Raw genomic sequence first — 21,354 nt, 5'->3', positions numbered from 1 at the left:
CTAGGATGTGGAAAAATTGGAACTCCCACACATTGCTGGTGGGAATGTAAAACTGGTGCAGCCACTTTGGAAAACAGTTTGCCAGTTCCTCAGAATGTTAAACATGGAGTTATCATACAATGCAGCAATTCCACTCCTAGGAATATATCCACGAGAAATGAGAACATACATACACACAAAAACTTGTACATGAACATTCATAACAGCATTATTCACAAGGGCCAAAAATGAAAACAATATAAGTGTCTATCAGCTGATGAATAGATAAACAAAATGTGGTATCTCTATATAATGGAACATTATTTGGCCTTAAAAAGGAATGAAGTACTGATACATGCTACAATACGGATGAACCTTGAAGACATTATGCTAGGTGAAAGAAGCCAGACGCAAAAGACCACATATTGTGTGGTTCCATTTATATGAAATGTTCAGAATAGGCAAATCAATAGATTAAAAGTAGATTAGAGTTTGCCAGGGGCTGGGAGGAGGAGGAAGAGGGAGTGCCTGCTAACGGCTACAGGATTCTTTTGGAGATGATGAAAATGTACTGGAATTAGATGGTGGTGATAGACGCACAACTCTATGAATATACTAAAAACTGCTGACTTGTACTCTTTAATAAAAAGAGTGAACTTTATCTTATGTGAATTATATCTCAATAAAGCTGTTATTTGGGCCAGCCCTACTGGCCTAGTGGTTAAGTTTGGTGCACTCCGCTTTGGCAGCCCGGGTTCTATTCCTGGGCATGGACCTACACCACTTGTCTGTCAGTGGCCATGCTGTGGCAGCGGCTCACATACAAAAAGAGGAAGATTGGCAGTGGATGTTAGTTCAGGGTGAATCTTCCTCAGCAAAAATAAATAGATAAATAAATTTGTTTTTGTTTTTTTAAAAAAAAAAGGCTGGGGTGAGACTGGAGCAGATGCAGTTGTTTTTCCATTAACAAAAATTTTCTGCCATATACTCGTGATATCAAGACATTATCAGATGTGATGGCCTTTTTTTTTTTTTTTTTTGTGAGGAGATCAGCCCTGTGCTAACATCCGCCAATCCTCCTCTTTTTTTTTTTGCTGAGGAAGACGGCCCTGGGCTAACATCTGTGCCCATCTTCCTCCACTTTATGTGGGACGCCGCCACAGCATGGCTTGCCAAGCAGTGTGTCGGTGCGCGCCCGGGATCCGGACCAGCGAACCCCGGGCCGCCGCAGCGGAGCACACGCACCCAACCGCTTGCGCCACCGGGCTGGCCCTGGCCTTTGCCTTTTAGTTTAACTTTACTTAGGACCTAAAAAAGGAGAATAGTGTCTACGGCTTTTAAATTCCATAAGGGTATCTGAAGACTGAGGTGAAAGAAATAAGAAGGTTCCTTGGAGAAGACTCAATTTTCTTAAAGTCAGATCAGTTTGAGTGCTGACTTAAACTGAGATTATTTTAAATACTTGGAGAAAGGTGTGTTTAACTTAATTGGAGCTACTGTTTTCCAGTTGTCATCTGATGAAAGAGTCCACCTCACTGAGAAAAGATGGGCAGTAATAACGCAGCTATTGACAACTAATGAAAATCCTACAAGGATCTCTAACAGGTCAGTGCAGAGGCTGCTTTCATAAGATTTTGTGGCTCATTAAACATGGAGGACTAGATTAGGGGGAGGAGACAAAGATGCCTCAGAGTTTCAAGCCTAAATAACTAGAAAAGGATGGAACCATTGACAAGAGGTAGGAGAAAAGGGTGGTGGAGTTCCACTGCAGGCGGACTGAGTTTGAGGTGCTGACAAAACACCAGCATAGAAGCATAGCATTTTTAGAGCTGTAAGGGACCTTAGAGATTATTTAGTGACCAGTGCCTTTACCTTCAAATGTGAAATCTCAGGCTGAGTGAGGGGCAGTGACTTGCCCAAGGTATAGCAGAAAATTGGTATCCAGGCTCCTAGGCTAACATTCTCATCTGCAAGTAGTTGGAAATGTAGATCGGCCACCCAGGAGAGAAAGTGGTGCTAGAAGTACTAGGACATCATCTGAGTTGTGGGGGTAGTTGAAGTCATGTGAGAGGATTTCCAGACACATAAAGGATGCTGAAACCAAAGACTGCAAGATAGATATTAAAGAGGGAGGTTGGGTTATTCCAGCCTGGGCTTTCAGAGCAGCACTTCCTTCATTGAACGACTGATTGAGGGCCTGTGTTGTGTTAGGCACTGTGCTCAGGCTACAGTGGTGGCTGAACCAGGCTCCCTGCCCTTTTGGAGCCGACAGCCTGGTGAGAGAAAAGCAGATAAGCAGGCAATTCCAGGACAGTATCATAGGGGCTGTGAGCCAGGAGAACAGTGTTGTGGGAGCAAGCCAGTCCCATAGCATATGTCCAGAAACTGGATTTCATCAGTTTACCCAGAACTGATGAGGCAGGCAGGAAATGAAGAGCATTAAGAAAGGGAACATACTTTGAGAGCAAAGACTCAGCTACACCGACCAAACTCACCAGACTGTGAAGGATAAGCTAGAATACTGATTTAATATTTTATAACAAGGACTCTATCTTTCCAGCCACCACATCATTTGTGCTCAGCCTGCAGGGTAACCCCTTCCCCATGTCGAGGTTCTCAGGAATGGGAAGGTTGCTTGGTGAGCTCAGAAGCCGGAGAAGGTGAATATTCTTGAAGAATATTTCCTCAAAGCCCATGAAATTATTCTTGTCCTCAATAGGTTTCACCTTTCCAGGAACCAGAATATTCTGATTCCATCCTCAGAGAGAGCTGATGAATAGACTCGGATAGATTGTGCACTCCAGCTTCCTTTTTAAAAAACTCCATTTTGACAGTCACACCTCTGTAAATGTATTCTTTTAAATGTTTGTTTATTTAGTAGGTAATTCATTCACATGTTCAAAATTCAAAAGTACAATAGGGTATACAGTGAAAAATCTCCCTCTTGCCCCTGTCCCCCAGTCACCCAGATCCTCACCTCAGGGATAATTTACATTATCAGTGCCTTGTGTATCCTTCCAGAGATATTTTATTAATGCAGTCCAAATAATACTTTTTTTTTTTTTTCTGAGGAAGATTCACCCTGAACTAACATCTGTTGCCAATCTTCTTCTGTTTTTTATGTGAGCTGCCACCACAGCATGGCCACTGTCAGAAGAGTGGTGTAGGTTCAGCCTTGGAACCAAACCCAGGCCACTGAAGTGGAGTGCTCTGAACTTAACCACTAGGCCACCAGGGCTGTCTCCAAATAATGCTTTTTAAAAAATTGCATCTTGGGGCCAGCCCCTAATGGTTAAGTTCAGCATGCTCCACTTTGGTGGCCTGGGTTCTGTTCCCAGGCACAGACCTACACCACTCACCTGTGGCCATGCTGTGGCAGCGACCCACATATAAAATAGAGAAAGACTGGCACAGAAAGACTGGCACAGATATTAGCTCAAGGCGAATCTGTCTCAGCCAAAAAAAAAAAAATAAGAGGGTCTGGTCCAGTGGCATAGTGGTTAAGTTCGCATGCTCCACAGCAGCGGCCCAGGGATCGCAGGTTCAGATCCCAGGCGCAGACCAGCACACTGCTTGTCAAGCCATGCTGTGGCAGCATCCCATATAACATAGAAGAAGATGGGCATGGATATTAGCCAAGGGCCAGTCTTCCTCAGCAAAAAGAGGGGGATTGGCATCATATGTTAGCTCAGGGCTAATCTTCCTCACATAAAAAAAAAAAGAGAGAGGGGAAAAACTGCGTCTTTCTTTAATTACATTCCGATCATGAGAATATACTTTAGTCATCTTGTTTGAACTTGAGTAATCCATTATTTTTTCTGATTTAATTTGAGAGATATCCTGTCCCCTAAACTATAGGTACAAATGTCTGTTAGAATGGGTGGCTTCTGCAGCTAGCCAGTCTCATCCATTGTGTGTGTGTATGTGTGTGTGTGTTACTAGTTTCAGGGAGCAGCTGAATCTCTAAGTTCTAGGAACACATTACAATTGCCTCCTATGTACAGATTCTCATGTCAACAATGCTAGTGAAATAATGAATTCTTACAACAGGCTCTTTTGTTGTTCATTTTGTTGACCCAATGAGTTTACTAGCTTTTTGTTTTATTTTAATCTCAGGACACATTTCAAAAACTCTGTACTTTGTTGGTTGGAACCAGGTAGAGTGGGCATATCCCCAAAGCAACAGTGATGAGGGAGAAACTGGAGAGCAGAATCATTTGCCATGCTTCTGACGTGTTTTCTATTCTTTGTCCTTTACCCCCACACTACCCTAAATTATGCCTCTAGATTAACCTATAAGAGTAAACTACTATCAGACTTAAATATGCATAACCATTAATTATGAGACCCCCAGGATCCTAAAATTATTGGTTCAATAAAAGTTATTGGTGTTACACTAACGTATTGCCATTGAGGGAGAAGAAGGCAAGAGTTCACAGTCTATTCTATTTCTTCTGAAAAAAGCAGCAACTGAAGGCCAAGGAATTGCCAGGTATCACCATGGATACTTTGCAGAGTTGGCCCAATATTAGACAAAGCAATATGGAAGACTTGTGCTTTTAATTGATGAAGTCAATCTAAAAATCATCACAGAATTTTTTCAAGGGCAAAAAATAAATAGGAAAGGAAAAAGGGGGGTGCAGAAAGTGCTTTGATTTGCTTTTATAGCAGTAGGACTGGTTTGGGTAGCTCTGTCCACATACTTCCCCTGGATTCCAGGAGATAAGGGTATGCTCTATGGCTATAATAAGAGTTTTTCTTTACATAAAACTTAATGACACCCTGGCCTCATTATCTCCAGGCACTCCCCATTTTTATATCTACAAAATTAAAATAGTGTCTATAATGAATAACATGAGGATGTCCTCATATCTCAGACAGAAAAGATATAGGGTAATGTCAATACCATGTGTGATGTGTACTTACTGTACTCTTAAATTCCTTTAGTGAGGAGGAGCACACTCCTTTTAGGTTCTGGCCACCCTAAAATCACGGAGAGAATTAGACCTTAGAGGTGGCTGCATTTAATTGTTGAGAGAAGGTAGTTTTTAAATTTTGAGAAATGATTTCCCAAAGCTTTCACTAGAAGTGTGACACCTTCATTTGAAAGGTGGAGGAATTTGGTTCCAGGTCACACATCAAGTTAGTAGCAGAGCTAAGATATGAACCAAGACTTACTAACTCCTTTCACCATATTATCACATTTGGAGGCCTCCTTGTTGTTCGAGCTGGTAAAATATTACCTCATATTCATATAGCTCTTAGTGACACACCAGGTTCTGCAGGTACAATCTCTCCTTTTGGCGCCTCAACGACCCTGTGTGCTAGGGACAATAAATGCAACTGTTCTCCCTTTGAGGATAAGAACATTGCAGCTCAAGAAGACACATAGTAGCCTATAACAGAGTCAAGACTAGAAACCTGTTCTCCCGACTCCCTCCCCGCTACACCGTCCTGCCTGTCTGGCCTTGCATCAATGAACTCTGGAAACCAAGTTTGAGACACCAGAATTAAAAAGACAGCTCATTAAAAATAAACAGTTACCTATTTTGTAGGTACAAAAACGAAGTACTCAAATCTTGCTGTTCCCTCTCCTGCTAGGAACTTAAACATTAAACTGAGTTCTCTAGTTTTGCACAAACCCGCAGCAGTTAAGACTTTGCTCTGTTAGGGAACTACTTTTCTAATAAATGCATCCTAATCAAATTGAAACAAAAATTTAAATACATGAAATGCAAGGGAAGAAACTGTAGTCCTCCCTTATTTCTGGCCCACATTTGTCTCTATTCTCATGATTGAGTTTCTCAAGCCAGGGGCACATGGCCAAAGACTATTTGAAACCCCAAGTACTCCAAAGAAGGGCTAACAGGCTAGTGGGTGGAAAGCGCAGCACCCCGGGGAACGGATGACCTGAATTCCAGACTTAGGCGTCTCGAGTCTCAAACCCGTGTTACCCTAAGAAGCCACCTAAATTTTAGGTGGTTTCGTTCACTGTAAAATGAGGGCACTGAGTCAGTGCACAAAGATGAATTTAAACGTGTGATTGTACCCACGTTTAGCATACTTAAATCCATAAATGTCAATTTAAAGCAATATATGTATATACTATACTATTGAGTTGACTTCCTCAGCAGTCGCGTCCTCCGCCCCCTCCCTGAGGCACCGGTGGGTCTCCTCCGGCCCACGCGGGCCGGGCTCCGCGCAGCGCAGCAGAAGCCAGTCGGTGGACTCACAAGCTAAAGAAGGGCCAGCACCGGGCACTGGACCCCGCGCCCGGGGCGGTCCCTCACGCTTCCTAACTCGAGGCGGCCCTTCCACTTGTTCCCGGCAGCCAATGGGCGCGCGGGGCGCGGCCGGGGCGGAGCGAGGCTACAAAAGGCGGCTCGCGGCGCGCCCCGACACCCCGCTGCAGGCGCGCGCTCCGGAGGCTCGGAAGGACGCGACAGAGCGCCAGGAACATTCCGCTCGTGGACCAGCCGGGTGCGGGCGATGCTGCGGGTGCGGTGTCTGCGCGGCGGGAGCCGCGGCGCTGAAGCGGTGCACTACCTAGGGTCTCGGGTGCGTGCGCCCGCCGGCCTCCTCCGGCGACTTCATACTTTCCCCCTCTCGTTCCCTCGCTTTCTCCGGCAGGAATTGCAAGACAGTGTCCCTTCTGGTCCCCCTAGGAAGCTCGGCTTCAAGAGCCTTTGCTGGCTGCCGGGAGCTTGGCTATGTCTCCGGGGAAGGGGGGCATGCTTTGGGGCCACACCCCGTGGGTACGGTTGCTCTCTGCGCTTCTCTGGCCGCGGCGGCCATCAGCACGGGGGACACCACCCTCCCCCGCCGGACCTCGGTTCACTCCACGGAGCTTCCGGCATGGAGTGAGGGGGTAGGGGCGACAAGTAACACCACTTAGCAAAAGGGTGGCGTTATTGGGGTTCATTGCGCGGGGTGGGCATAGAATTGGTCATGCGTGTGGGGTGGACGGACGGGGTTGGGCATGCAAAGTGGGAATCGGGGACCGACAGGGAGCGGGCAGGCCCTCTTCAAGTGTAACGTGGAGTCCTGAGCCACGAAAGGAGTTGGAGCGAGTTTGGTCTGTACCTAGAGTTTCTGCCTGGTCCCCGCCCCCCGCTTCCCTGGTATGTAAGCATGCGCCTGCAGACCCTCCCTAGCTCCCGGGACAGGAATAGCAGGGCAGTTTGGCTCCCTCCAGCAATTGGTTCCAGAACAGCTGGCACTCTCCCTCTTGCTTTGGTCCGTACCCTGCCTCCTTTCTAAGGCTTTTAACAGAGTAGGATAAAGATTGGGGGGGTTGAGGTTTACCCAGTGGATGAGGGACTCACTCCGCTCTAGATTTTTATAGTCCCTGCTTTTTCAAAAGGCTTTTTTTTGAAGTTCTTAGATCTCCTTTCTAGTTGTTTAAATTGTGCCTGAGTTAATCCTTGTCTTGGCTGGGGTACTGTGGACCATTTGTAAAATGGAGCAGATGGCGCTTGGTCACTCTCAGAATTGAAGTGCCAAAGAATGTGAAGTGTGTCAGCGACGAAAAAATTTTGGTTTGAAGCTGATTATTCTGAAAGATAAGGTCCTTTACAAATGGTTCCGCATTTTCGTTTGGGGAAAAAAAAAGCCTAATATTGGTAACCTTTGATACTGAAGGGGAAAGGAGGCCCCCTCCCCCAGCATAACTTGGCAGGGAGACATGGAACAGCTTTCTGTGGTTATCTGGAAAGAGAGTGACCCATCATCTGCGGAAGAGTTGATTAAAGCTTGGTTGCAGAAAACCATTCTGAGATATAAATGGGGGTATATGTTCATTGGGGACAACGTCTTCTGAGGAGCTTTAAAGAGTTACACCAATTAACATACTAGATAAAAAGATAATGTATAAGTAAACAAGAAGGTAAAACTCACTTGTCACCCCACTACCCACCTATACACTAACATCTTGGTTTACATTCTCCTAAAGGATTTTAAATTCTGAGTATGTTGTCCTGGGTTTTCATCCCACCTCTACTTCCTCCTCCCCCCAAATACTGTACAGGACTACACAGTAATCTTTTCTTTGTTCTTGGAAGCTTGGAAGAATCTTAACAGGATGGGTGCAGCGAACTTTCCAGAGCACCCAGGCAGCTACGGCTTCCTCCCGGAATTCCCGTGCAGCTGATGACAAGGCCACTGATGATCTTCCCAAAGACTGCCCTGTCTCCTCTTACAATGAATGGGACCCGTTAGAGGAGGTGATCGTGGGCAGAGCAGAAAACGCCTGTGTTCCCCCGTTCACCGTGGAGGTGAAGGTAAAGTAAAGCAAGGCTATTCACGTGTGTGAAGCAGGTTCACGCCTCGCCTCCTGCAGTCGGCCTTGTGCTCCCACTCTGCTCTGTAACAGCCGTCACTTTACTTACTCCGGACCTCCCAAGTCCAGTGATTGATTTTAAGTTATCTTACTTGAAATCTCTGTAGTATTCGACACCATTTACGCAAAGGATAACTCCTTCCTTTGGATTCTGAGAGACTTGTCTGGGGATATTAGTTCTTTCACTGTTCCTCACATCTTCCTGCACTGTCTGTGGTGTTGGGGTTGAACAGAATGTCACTTTCGGCCCTCTTCTCTTAGCTGTTGTCACAGCTTCAGATCCCACCGCCACTCTGGTCCACGTCTCTCTCCTGAACTCTGTCCAGATCAACATGTTAAACTCCTTACTGGGTGTTGCCACGGGACCTCAAGTGTGGCACATCTTGAGTTCAGCTGCCAGCCACTGCTAAACTGGACCCTTCTTTCTTCCTTCCTCCCTTTCAGTTTTTGGCATTCCTATTTACTCAAACGAAAACATCAATGAATCATCTTTTATTTCTCCTTCAGCCACATCCCTTCTCTAAGATGGAACAAGTCTTTTGCCACAATGAACCTTGCCTCCATCCCTCTGCCACTACCTTAGGTCAGAATCTCATCTGCCTGGACTATTGCAGTTAACTCCTAACTAGTCTCCCCCATTCACTGTTCTCTCCAAACCACCTTCCAGCTTTTATCAGAGTGATTTTTTTTAACCCAAAATTCGATCATGTTACTCATCCTGCTCCTCTCACTCCTCTTTTTTCTAACCCCTAACCTCTTACTGCTTAGGATTCCTCATGGCACTGAAGCTCCTTCACAATCTGGCCCTTCTCTGCCTTGCCAGGACTCCCCATTTCAATCATTGGATCATCTTAGAGGTGTGTTAATATGGCAAGTTAGCAGATGTTCATTCCTGTTTGAGTCCCTCTAACCTCTAATGTTCCACCTTGGTTTTCAGCAGCCTTTATAGGATAACCAGGTAGGCAGCCAAGCTAGACTACTCACTGTTCCCGAAACAAGTCTCATGCCTTTGCTCCCACCTAGATCTCTTCCACCTGTCTTCCTGCACCCTTCTTGTCTGCAGTTTAAACCTACCACCTAGCTCCAGTGGAACGTTCCACAAAGCCTTACAGGATTTCCCTAGCAACAAGTAATATCTCCGTTTTTTAACCTCCTAGAATTCTTCATCTGTAATACTATGGCCAGGGCCTCTGTGAGCTGCTGCTCAGGTTGTATACAGCATAAGGGTCCCAAATCTAAGGGAGTACCATCCACACTGTAGACACAGCCTAAGCTTCCATTAATGATGGGTTACAAATATATCTTCAATGTACTTAAATTCTTCCTGAATATTTACATTTTTATTTGTAATGTGGATTGAGGAAGTAAGTTTCGTTACATCATCCTCAGAAATGTTGCCTACCTTGTACCAGGGCTCCATAGGTATTAGCACAAAAGATCTTTTTTTTCTGTTTGGAGAGATGCGATGTTCACATAGAAACAAAGACTAATACTAAGTATCTTATGCCAACTAGTTGGCAAGGCAGTTGAATTGAAGTGCCAGGAGAGCTAAGGAAAAAGCAATGACCAAGTGCTGGATAGTTAGGAAGTCTTCAGGAATAAAATGATTCTTGAGTTAGACCTTGAAGACAGGATAACAGGAAAATTAATAACTTCTAATTGTTCTGAAACTACCTTTGGTTCTGATATTTGAAATTTGCTGATTAGATTAATTTATATACCATCCACATGTTTTAAAAAGGCATGACCTTTTTAAGTCTTTTCTTGAAATGAAGTCTCATCTCCTAACCATTTTAACTAGGTGAAAGTAAATTTCAAATTCAGGGAATAATTTATCTTTCTACTCGTCTTTAAAATTATTGACTTTTATACCATGTGATCTTATAGAATCAGAATTCTCAGACATTATTTTGAGTTCTTTGTCACTTGATTTATGACTTTAAACTTTGTAACTTCATAGGCTTGTGGAAAGTATACCAGACTGAAGTCAGGAGACCAGGATTGAATTAGGTATATGATGAAAACTTGACAGCTAGTCTCAGTTAATCAGATGTTTCATCTTGGGCAATATTCTATGAATTTCTGGGCCTCAGTAAAAAGAAGATATTAAGAGGTTTGCTATCTACCTAACAAGATTAAATATGAAAGTAAAAGATTACATGTTAAGTATGTTAAAGGACAAAACCACAACTCATTGTAGTTGTATGGATCCTGTTTGCCAATTACATTACAAAGCTACATTGAGGGTGTAATGATGGTAGACATTAGTTGCATCAGCAGTATTGATTTCATTCATTCATCTGATTATTTCTGCTTTATGCCACATTCTAAACTATGTATTGAGGGAGAGGAAAGTCAATCTAAGACATGCATGGCCCCTGGAAGGAAAGGCCTTACCTTCTAGTTGGAGAAAAATGACACAGATGTATTAATCAGTTTGGAAACAATGAAAGATAAAATAATATAGTAAACTATTTATAGGCAAATAGAGCATAAGATATGTTGGAAGATATAAGTGCTAGAGAAATTTTATGGGAGTGGGGAACATCATTGTCAGGAAGCAGAATTTTTAAAAGCTATATGGCTTTTTATTCTGCTAAACATAGTGAATATTTTCCATCAAATATGTGCTTTTTTTTGCTTTTGTCTTTTTTTAATGAAGCCCTTGATAAAGGACCTTTTATAAAATAGAAAGTCAGTCAAGGTTAATGTAATATAAGTATGCAGCTGGATAAATAAGAAGTTTATATTGATATTTCCTAGCCTCCCAAAGACAGTATTTAAAATTCACTTGGCAAACCCCACGAAAGATTTTAGGCTCCGAAAGACTATAAAGTTTCTAGGAATGCAGCCACATCTCTGCAACAGATTTTTAAAAACATCATATGCTCAGCATTTAATATAGTGTTTTTTATCTTGCAGATACTTGGTAAATAATTTCTAACTCATTTAGCACAGTTATAAAGAAAGTGTAAGTAATTTCCAACTATCTCTTGGAAAATGTCATGTGCCCTAATCATTTGGACTTTGTCCAACCTTAGCAGAGTATGGGCTATACAAGGAAACTCACACTTGTTCAAATAACTCTTTTCTCCCAGGAAAGTTTACTTTATATTTATCAAGGCAAGCTTCACTCTGCACAGATAGTCACACAGGATACTTTGGGATGTGTCTGGCAAGACAGCATGGCTGTGCATCTCCTGTAATCCAGTGTTAAATTTTCAAAGGCTTCTTGTCCCTTCGTGGACTGTAAGAGATGTGCCTGGCATGAGAAGGAGGAAGTGGTGAATGGATGAGTAGTACCAGGATGTGTCTGAGAGGAATATAAAGACGCATTATTATCCTCTCCTTCTGGTTGCTGCCGCAGGACTTCCTAGGAGTAGAAAACAGTGGAATGCTTTCGTTTTGTTTTGTGTTTTAGAAGAGTGGATTGATCTTAAAAAGTACTCAGGTTTTTAATGTTGATCATATTTTTCATGGGCCAGAAATTGAGCCTGTTGTTTGCCTATAGATCTTCAGAAGTAAAGCAACTAATAATTTAGACAGAGGTCGGCAGACTTTTTCTGTATGAGGCCAGATAATAAATATTTCAGGCTTTACAGACCATAGGTCTGTCTGTGTCACAACTACTCAGCTGTTCATCTCTGCCATTGTAGTGCAAAAGCAGCCATGGACAATATGTAAATGGATGAGTGTATCTCTGTTCCCATAAAACTTTATTGACAAAAACAGGCAGTGGGCCAGATTTGGCCCATGGGCTTTCAGTTTGCCAACCCCTGTTTTAGAGCTTCCCTGGCATCCTTCGTGTTTGTTAAAGATCTGTTTTTCAGATTCTTATTTCTTCTCCAGCAGGCTCAGCCCCAACCTAACTGATGCGAACCTAGATATTAAACTAATAAGAGTCAGGTCTGCTTCCACATGCTTGTTATTTATCAGGCTGAGGTGAAAATGGAAGTAGAGGCAGAAAATATGGAAAAGACATTGTCTTTGACATTAAAGAGCTAGACGTCTAGACACACTTTATCTCGTTACCCAGTTTTCCTCTTCTTTATAGCACTTACCACTATCTGAACTTGTCTGATTTGTGTTGGAAACTTTTATCTGACATGATCAGGACTGGTAGTTGATCAGTTAATCAATGAGATAAGGAAATATTTTTTAAAATACCTACTTTAAACATTTTTTTAAAACTTAAAATATATAAATGTACATTGCTTTACCAATCTTTTGTTGAAGGCCCAAGGCTTTTTCTTAGCGTTTGGATCTTCTGATCGGAATTCTGCTTCATCTGCCTTAATAAATTACATCCATATGTATCACCTGTATCTCCCAATGTGTTTCTTTAAATTGACTGAGTACTTAGGCACATGCAAAACAGTCCAAATGAAGAATCCTTCTAGATTTTTCCTTTTGAAAACCAAAATTTTACAGTTGTGGTACCTACCCTAATTCAGCAGTAATTTTTAGCAAATTAACTGAGCCTCTTTAAAGCGTTCCACTTTTTTCCATTCAGTTGTCTTTTAAAATACGTATAACCTGTGGACACTTTCTAAATGTTAAACTTTTTTCCAGCTACTAAAAATTTGTGGATTCGTTTATCAGATCACTTTCTTTTATGACAAAAGGACCTGAAGCAGTATGAGAGCTCGGATGGACTGGGGAGAGGAGAGTGTGGTTGGGGTGAGACACCTTGGCGGGGAAGGGTAGGAAGCAGCAAAGGCAGACTTGCACTGTGGCTCAATTTTGCCAAGTGGTAATTCTGATGAATGGGAAAGTCAATAATGGGTTTTTAAGAAAAAGAAAGCATATTTGAGACTATATCCTTAACCTTTAAGGAGGCAGTGTCCTATTTTCCCACAAAATATCTTGAAGTGCTGTTTTCTAGACAGAATTCTGGGATGCATGGATAGCCTCTGGTTTTACCTTAGTATAGGTGTGCTTTTATTCTCTTATGCTATTTTGTTTGTTCTCTTATTTGATTTCATTGAGATTGTCCAGCGGGCGCACCCGTGTCCTGTTTTGTCTATGAAGTATGTAAAAACTGGCCCAAGAGAATCCAAGCCTGTCTGAGGGCAGATAAGCTGTGAGTGGTAGGGTGTGAGATCTCAGGCAGAAGGAACAAAAGGTCTCAAAACATCAAGGGGATTTAGAGTTCTTCATTCAACAGACATTGAGTGTCTTCCCAGAGAGGCAGTGTGCTCGCTGCTGGGGGTCAGCACTGGACAAGACATGGTCTTAGGCCCAATTCTGTGGTTATACAAATCATTGTTCACCGCCTCTGAACCTGTCATGAGTCATATTTTTCTCCTGTAAGTATTTTACTTACTTTCTTCTGCTTCTAGGCCAACACATATGAAAAGTACTGGCCATTTTACCAGAAGCATGGAGGCCACTATTTTCCCAAAGATCATTTGAAAAAGGCTGTTGCTGAAATTGAAGAAATGTGCAATATTTTAAAAATGGAGGGAGTGACAGTGAGGAGGCCTGACCCCATTGATTGGTCATTGAAGTATAAAACTCCTGATTTTGAGTCTACGGGTAAGTGATGTCAGATATCTAAACTACTAGTCTTAATTTTTAATTTCTTTCTTAATGTGTAAGGAGGAAGCTCTGATAATTTCTCAGAGATCCTTTTGTTTTCATAATCCTTCAAAACTTTAAAGATTATTTAGGAACAGACTGGTTCTTTTTGATATGATTAAGTTGTACATATTCTAAACTCCACTGTAAATCAAAATCTCCTGGAAAGAAGTAGTTTTTCTAAACTTTGTGGTCATTTCCCTATATTTGAACAGAGGATTCCATTTAATTTTCCTCAAAAGCAGAAGTTAAGAGGGGAACAGAAACATTTCCATTTTGTTTTTAACTGACGTTGCTACACGATCGTTCTTGTGCTTGAGGTCAGTGTTCTAATTTATAGTTCTAGAAGCTATCCTTGGCCCAATTTCTATCTCGTGGAACTGATATTCCCTGAAAAACTTGTTTCTGTGTAGCAAGAAAGGAGCTTACAAAAGGTGAAAACTTTGTGGTTGAAGATCTCTTTGAACCATGACTTCATTGCTTTATTCTTTTTTCTTTTTTTTTTTTTTTTGGCTTGGCTTCACCATCGCCACACAAAATTCATGTTAACAATCTAGTATGTATCATTCCATATTTTTTACCATTTGCATATAATTATATACATACACACACGTACAGGTTTTCTGTAATTTTTTTTTTTTTTACAAAAAAGTGGGATCATATTATATAGACTTTTCTGTCTTGGAAATTAGCATTACTGAGGTTGTTGTGGAACTTTTTGTTCTGACAGGTTTATATGGTGCGATGCCTCGAGACATCCTGTTAGTTGTGGGAAATGAGATAATCGAGGCTCCCATGGCGTGGCGGGCTCGCTTCTTTGAGTACCGCGCATACCGATCAATTATCAAAGACTACTTCCACCGTGGTGCCAAGTGGACAACGGCTCCTAAGCCCACAATGGCTGATGAGCTGTATGACCAGGTGAGTCCCTAATTATAGGCAAGCTTATTAGTAACTTTTCTAAATAATCCACAGAGTGTGAGATAGAGATTCACTAATACCTTGTAATTATTATGCATATCAGAAACTGAGAGCATCACCTGCTTTTAAAAAGATTGTTTTATGGTGAAAATGAGTAAATGATATCATGATAATAATAGTAATAGTAATAACAATAGCTGACATTTATTTGGTGCTTACCATGTGCCAGGCCTTGGGCTAAGTGCTTTATTACATCCTCAGTCCTGTTTATTCTTCACAACAACCCCATGAAGGGATAGCATCATTCTATTACGGGGAGGAAAAGTTGCCCAAAGGCACACAGCTATTCAGTGGTGGAGACAGAAAGTCATTAGGCTGACCTCCATTCTCTTCTTCTAGAAAAGGAATTTAGTCTACGGGCCAAATTCACAGTAAAAGGAAGTATATGTCTCTTATTAGATCACCTACTATTTGATTATTTATAAAAAGAATCAAAAAAATCAAAATTTGTTGTAGGAGTCTGAGGATAGAAATGAGTAATGACATTATTCCACCACACCCAATCAAATTTGGCAGGGGCTGCATGGCATCTCATTTTATGGTATGAGTTAGGCTCAGGACCAAATTTCTTGTCTAAAAGAACAGAAGGATTTCATCCCATTGACTTTCAGTGTTGTAGATAGCTACATAAATCAATGTATGGGTCATGGAATATTTTCAGAATCATTACTGCCTCTATACCACTTGCTTCTAAGTATCAGGAAATTGCTGTCATGTCTAGGTTTTTCATTTTTCATTGTTTGTTTGTTTGTTTTGGTTTGGTTAGCATGGACCTACATCTTCCCCATGCAGGTTTATTCTAGAACAGGATAGTAGTATTTTGGGAAATGATGATGTTGAACTAATTTTCTTAGTAATGAATGCCCTATAAATACTTTCCTCATGAACCAATGCATCATGTGTGTGCATTCTTGTTCCAATTAGGATTACCCCATCCGTTCTGTAGAAGACAGACACAAATTGGCTGCTCAGGGAAAATTTGTGACGACTGAGTTCGAGCCATGCTTTGATGCTGCTGACTTCATTCGAGCTGGAAGAGATATCTTTGTACAAAGAAGCCAGGTTGATAAAGGCTGCCTATGAAATTTCACACTCTATTATATTTTTTAATTCCAAATTAAAATATTTTTATCCTAAATATTTTTAGGTATCTAAACATAGAACCAAATCTTTATAGATTTATGTCTTCCTTTTATTCTCAGGTTACAAACTACTTGGGCATTGAATGGATGCGTAGGCATCTTGCTCCAGACTACAAAGTACACATCATCTCCTTTAAAGATCCCAATCCAATGCATATTGATGCCACCTTCAATATCATTGGACCAGGTCTTGTGCTTTCCAACCCTGACCGACCATGTCACCAGGTAAGGGAGTTCTCAGGACTCTTGAAAAACAATAGCATCTAGCAACTGATGCCACTTTTATTTTAAGCACTTCCATGGTTCCTAATGGTTCTAAGTGACAAATTCAGCAATGCTCAACATTATTATGATCAAACATTGGATTGTTAATGGTGTATTTATTACAAGATGTCCAACACTCACAAATATATGTTGTAACCCTGATAATTAGTATAGAGTCATCAGACTTTGCCTGTTGTTGTCAAAGGCTCAAGTTTATGTGTTAGTGTGTGCTTTTATCAAACAGAGTGGCATTGTCTCATAATTTTCAGCCAAGGTTCCACAGTAGCTGAATTATGCAAACACCATGATCTCTGCATGTCTAGGGCAGTGCCACTGGGCAGTGGGTATTTTATTCCCTCTCCAGTAGGTCGGGCCCCTCTCTGCCAGCCCCACGCTGCAGGGAGGAGCAGCGCCGCTGCACTACAGCTGGTCCATCCCCATCACCTGCAGTCTCCTACTACCGCCCACTGCCCCCTACTTCCGTTTGGGCAGAGTGATTTTGTGTTATTTGCTAGGCTGCAGTAATCTTTTTAAAATCACTATTTTACCTTATCACTATTTATTTCTATCCCATATATTTAGACCCAATGACCAAGCTTACTTATTCATTTCATTTTAATATAATTTCTTGATATACTAAGTGGGTATGTGAACATAGGGATGGCTGAGTTACAGTAGGTCACTAAGAACAATTATGGTTCTTTAGGAGTACATCCTTAACATTTGTCTTTGTACCCTGGTCATAGACACAAAGTGATGGATTATGAAGTAGATGGACTATGGATTTGATATAGTCACATTTTTGTTTTCTTATAACTAATTAGTTAGGAAATATTTTCATTTTCTTTAATGATAATTTCTCAAGGAAAGTACGTTTGGTATTTTAAAATCTCTGAGACCTGAGAAAAGTAGGAGAATATTTTTAAAAGCTTTAACATTTCTGTTACTTTTAACTTCAATCTGGTAATCCGGAGATTTTATGTATATTTTTAATTAGGATTCAGACAAAATCGTCCAAATGTTTTGAAAATTTCATTTCATTTTATTTTGACAGTTGAGAAGACAGCTTCTCAAAAAGAATTATTAATCAGAAGGGCTATCAGAGATCAAGAATGATAAGAACAGTATATGTAGATTTAAGCCTGTTTGGGTTTTTTGGGGTTTTTTTGGTCTTGCAGATTGATCTTTTCAAGAAAGCAGGATGGACCATAGTTACTCCTCCACTACCAGTCATCCCAGATGGTATGTATACTTTTATATACTCATAGACTAAAATGATGACTTCAGTGACCAAGGGTCTTTCAACTACAGATAGCAGCCCAAATTTTAGCAATTTAGAGAAAATATTTCTCTGGTAGGGAATAAACTGGCACTTCGGACTTATGGGTACTAGAACAAGGCTGGACTTGTGTTCACAACCTCTCCTTCCATAGAAAATGAGAGTGAAAAGATGGGAAAAATCAGTATAAAATGACATCGTATAAAGCAAGAAAGGACTTTTTAAAGAAAACAAGGTGAAATTCAAATGTGCAATGAGTATAGATTGATTCATAACATTTATAGATAAATTGTGTTAAGATTAAAGTAAAATTTTACAAGGGAAAGTGAACTACTGAAAGAATTGAGCTGTCACTCTAATAGTATTCTTTGCTTTCACATTCTTGCTTTAAACAACAGTGATAGCAGACATGACTTAACAGTTGTTGCTGTTTTTAGATCACCCGCTCTGGATGTCATCCAAATGGCTTTCCATGAATGTCTTAATGCTAGATGAAAAGCGTGTTATGGTGGATGCCAATGAAGTCCCGATTCAAAAGATGTTTGAAAAGCTGGGTATGTACAATAAATAAAACATGTTGTCATACGAGAATATATCAAATGAGAATAACTGAAGAAATGACATGCTAGGTCTGATGTATGATGTATCTAATTCAATTTCCATTCCTTTTAGAGATACCAAGTTATTATTTTGTAGATGCACAATATTTTTGTTTTCAACAATCATAACCTCAAAAGGTTGGAGATGCATCCCAGGCTCCTCAGACATCCCATTAGCAATAAGTTTATCAATCTTCTATGACCTCTCTAACCTCTTGGTGCCCACGTGTGAAGAACTACCCCTTTACAGATCAGCATATAGAGTAATCAGCCCTTCCCCAAATAGGAAATTGTTGAGGGTCCTTTAAAAGTAATTTAATTGTCATTATATATTTTAAAGGATTTATAAGGGTCCAGATATAGAAGTGAGTTATTTGTGTGATAAGCACAATGAACAAAGTAATGAAATGCAGTAGAGGGTGTGAGTAAGTCATTCAGCTTTGAGCTAAGCAGCAGAACTGGTTTTTACTTGGGTGGGAGTTTGCTTATCCTGATATTCAAAATTTAGACCAGTTATTCTAGTATTATTGAGAAAAGTGTTGAAAAAAGGGATTTTCATGTGGCTATTATATAGAGTACAGAAGTGGGTCTATTTGTCACTCTCAACATACTTGACATATCCTAAGTGCCAAGTAAAGCCAGGTAGTGCTTTGTTGAAATTGAGTCATGTTTTGATTTATGTAGGCTGCTCAGAAGAAATTATTTGACCCTTTGACACATCCCTTCTTAATGTAGTATCAGTTTAAAAGGATTGGCCTGTCAGTTTTACATTGACCCCTCACACTATGCCACTTTTTTTCTGGCTTTCATTCAATAACCCAATTGCTTGGGTTCAGTTTCTTTGCCCATTAAGATTTTATTGTTTCTCAACTTAAAATATTATTAAGTGCCAAATATCTGATTTATAATTTTATTTTTAATAAAGTCATTTTAGACACAGAGAATTTGTTAAGCAAACTTGATCAAGTAACTGAATTCTCTCCAATTCAGGATTAATATGGCTCTAGCCATCTGAATAAGATAGATACGTCTGTCTAGCAGGAAACATATGCTCATATTTAAAAGTCCACTCCTTATCCCAAGCCCTCTCCTTACCCCTGGCCAAAACCTATTCCTACTCTTCAAAGCCCTGCTCAGTTGCACTTTCTCAGGAGTCTTTCCTGATGGCTCCTGCTGCCTTCCCCTCCCTAACTATACCAATGGACACTTCAGTGACTCTGTATTTCCCTCAAAATATTGAGTTCCTTGAGGGAGGAGAACAGATTTTCTTTTTAAAACCCCATTATGCCAAACATAACAGATTCTTCCTAAATACCATTGGTTGATTGAGCCGTACACATCAAAGCCATGCCAGTACAAATGGTGCCAGATTCGTTGTCTGAGTAGCTTTGGTAGCTGTATGACCATACAACCCAGATACTAACATATGAGCTCTATTCCACTGTTTCCTTAAGGTGGCCTGGTAAAGTTAATTGTGTCAGGTAAACTCTGCTCATATGTGAGTAGGTAAAGTCAACTTTTCAGGTTGGCTAAATTATACTTTTCCTACTAAATTGACATGGTAAAATTAGAAACAGTCTGATAAAATAGTTTTAAAGCATAATTCTAAAAAGTCTTGAAATTTTAGTTCTTTATCGTTTTTAAACATTTGACAGATACATCTGCTCATCCAGCCTGTTGACTTGTGAATTGTCAATAGAACAAAATAGACTTCAGAGTCTGCTGACTTTTTGATGAAGGTTTTATATTAGCAGTGGAATAGATCAGATGCAATATAATTGGTGAATGTAAAATTGAAAGACTATTCTGGGTTGGGGTAGACTTAAGGGTTAGAACTTCAGGATTCCTCCCCATCTTTAGGCCTCCTTTCTATAAGAGAATCTCCAGGTGAGTCCATCTAACTGACCACGTCTCTCTCTTTCAATACAGATATCAGTACCATTAAGGTTAACATTCGGAACGCCAATTCCCTGGGAGGAGGCTTCCACTGCTGGACCTGCGATGTCCGGCGCCGAGGCACCCTACAGTCCTACTTTGACTGAGCAGGCCTGATAGGGCTTGTTGCTTGGCCTCAAATAAACCTAGGAAGCATAGGGATAAGGTTCATTCTCTCGCTTTAAAAAGTGCATGAACTGTAGTGCTTTAAACAATCATATCCTTAATAGGGGTCTTAAGCCTGGCTTATTTTTATTACTTTTCTTTGATATAAGGAAAATAACTTGTGCTAGGTCTTACTCTCCACTCCTAAATTTATTTACTGTTTTGCTTCAAGTGTAAAAATTTGGTGACAAAAATTAGTCATTTGAGTAACTTGGCCACTAATATTTAACCATCTACCTCTGTTTTTAATTTTCTTTCCAAAAGGCAGCTTGAAATGTTGGTCAGATCATTTTTTTTTTTTCTTTTTTCTAGACTTGTGAATGTTTGTATCACTTCTTTTTTCTAAATGAGAAAAAGACTTAGAATGTACTCAAATCTTATAATTGTCTCTTTTTCTAATAAGGATTTTGATAACTTTTTAAAAAAATAACCTAGACTATGCAAACATTTAAGTGAATTTTCCATGAATGGTCTTAATATTCTCATCTCAACATTGGTGATATTTGCTACTAAAAACCTTTTCATACAACTTACCTCATTTCAAGTGATTTATTTTGATCTCTTTTTCTTCTCTGTCCAAAACTTTACAGAAATGTTTAGTGCAATAGGATATATCTATCACTTCCCATCCTTAAATTTTGATGTTCAGTATCTAATGGATACATTGCATCTTCGGTAATCTAAGATGTGTTTACAGATGTGCAAATTATTTAAAACACATATTTTAAAAGCGTTAAAAAAAACTAATGGAGGTAAAACCTACATGTGATATGAAATAATTTTAATGTTGGATACTGCACATGGATTTTTATTCTAATAAACTTTTATGTTACAGAATGGATTTTATTAGAGTTTGGCATCAGTCTAATTATTTTAAGCATAAGTAAATTATAGGAATGTAGCTCTTGGGACAGAATTCTAATGCTCTCAAATAATCACTGTATTCATCCCTAGTAGATAAAAATTTAAAGCTAATACATGTATTCAGAAATGTTTAGCAGAGTCAGATTTTATTATTAATTAATTCACTCATTCAAAAATATCTGAATGTCTTTTGAATCTAAGGGACTAATCCTAGGCCCCAGAAAAGAA

General features: G+C 40.3%; 1 protein-coding gene across 1 annotated transcript; it reads left to right on the top strand.

Annotated features, from left to right (window-relative positions):
- The first annotated feature begins 6,384 nt into the window (after positions 1–6,384).
- GATM (glycine amidinotransferase) lies at positions 6,385–21,103 on the top strand. The gene is made up of 9 exons (XM_004421527.3): positions 6,385–6,537; positions 8,040–8,258; positions 13,660–13,855; positions 14,628–14,818; positions 15,803–15,940; positions 16,081–16,245; positions 17,463–17,526; positions 18,001–18,117; positions 20,092–21,103. The coding sequence occupies exons 1-9, from the start codon at positions 6,469–6,471 to the stop codon at positions 20,202–20,204; spliced, it is 1,272 nt and encodes a 423-aa protein (XP_004421584.1). The 5' UTR covers positions 6,385–6,468; the 3' UTR covers positions 20,205–21,103.
- Positions 21,104–21,354: the final 251 nt, after the last annotated feature.

Source organism: Ceratotherium simum, chromosome 3 (genome assembly GCF_057802395.1).
Source record: "Ceratotherium simum simum isolate JZ-2026a chromosome 3, ASM5780239v1, whole genome shotgun sequence".
Taxonomy (NCBI): domain Eukaryota; kingdom Metazoa; phylum Chordata; class Mammalia; order Perissodactyla; family Rhinocerotidae; genus Ceratotherium; species Ceratotherium simum.
Note: the sequence above shows the minus strand (reverse complement) of the source record. Positions and strands in the feature narration are given on the sequence as shown.

What these genes read in the sequence shown, in the direction of transcription:
- GATM (XM_004421527.3), top strand. Translation starts at nt 6,469, where the DNA reads ATGCTGCGGGTGCGGTGTCTGCGCGGCGGGAGCCGCGGCGCTGAAGCG. An exon ending in TCCTGATTTTGAGTCTACGG is followed by an intron (nt 13,856 to 14,627) that starts GTAAGTGATGTC and finishes TTGTTCTGACAG; the next exon opens with GTTTATATGGTGCGATGCCT. An exon ending in TCTTTGTACAAAGAAGCCAG is followed by an intron (nt 15,941 to 16,080) that starts GTTGATAAAGGC and finishes TTTTATTCTCAG; the next exon opens with GTTACAAACTACTTGGGCAT.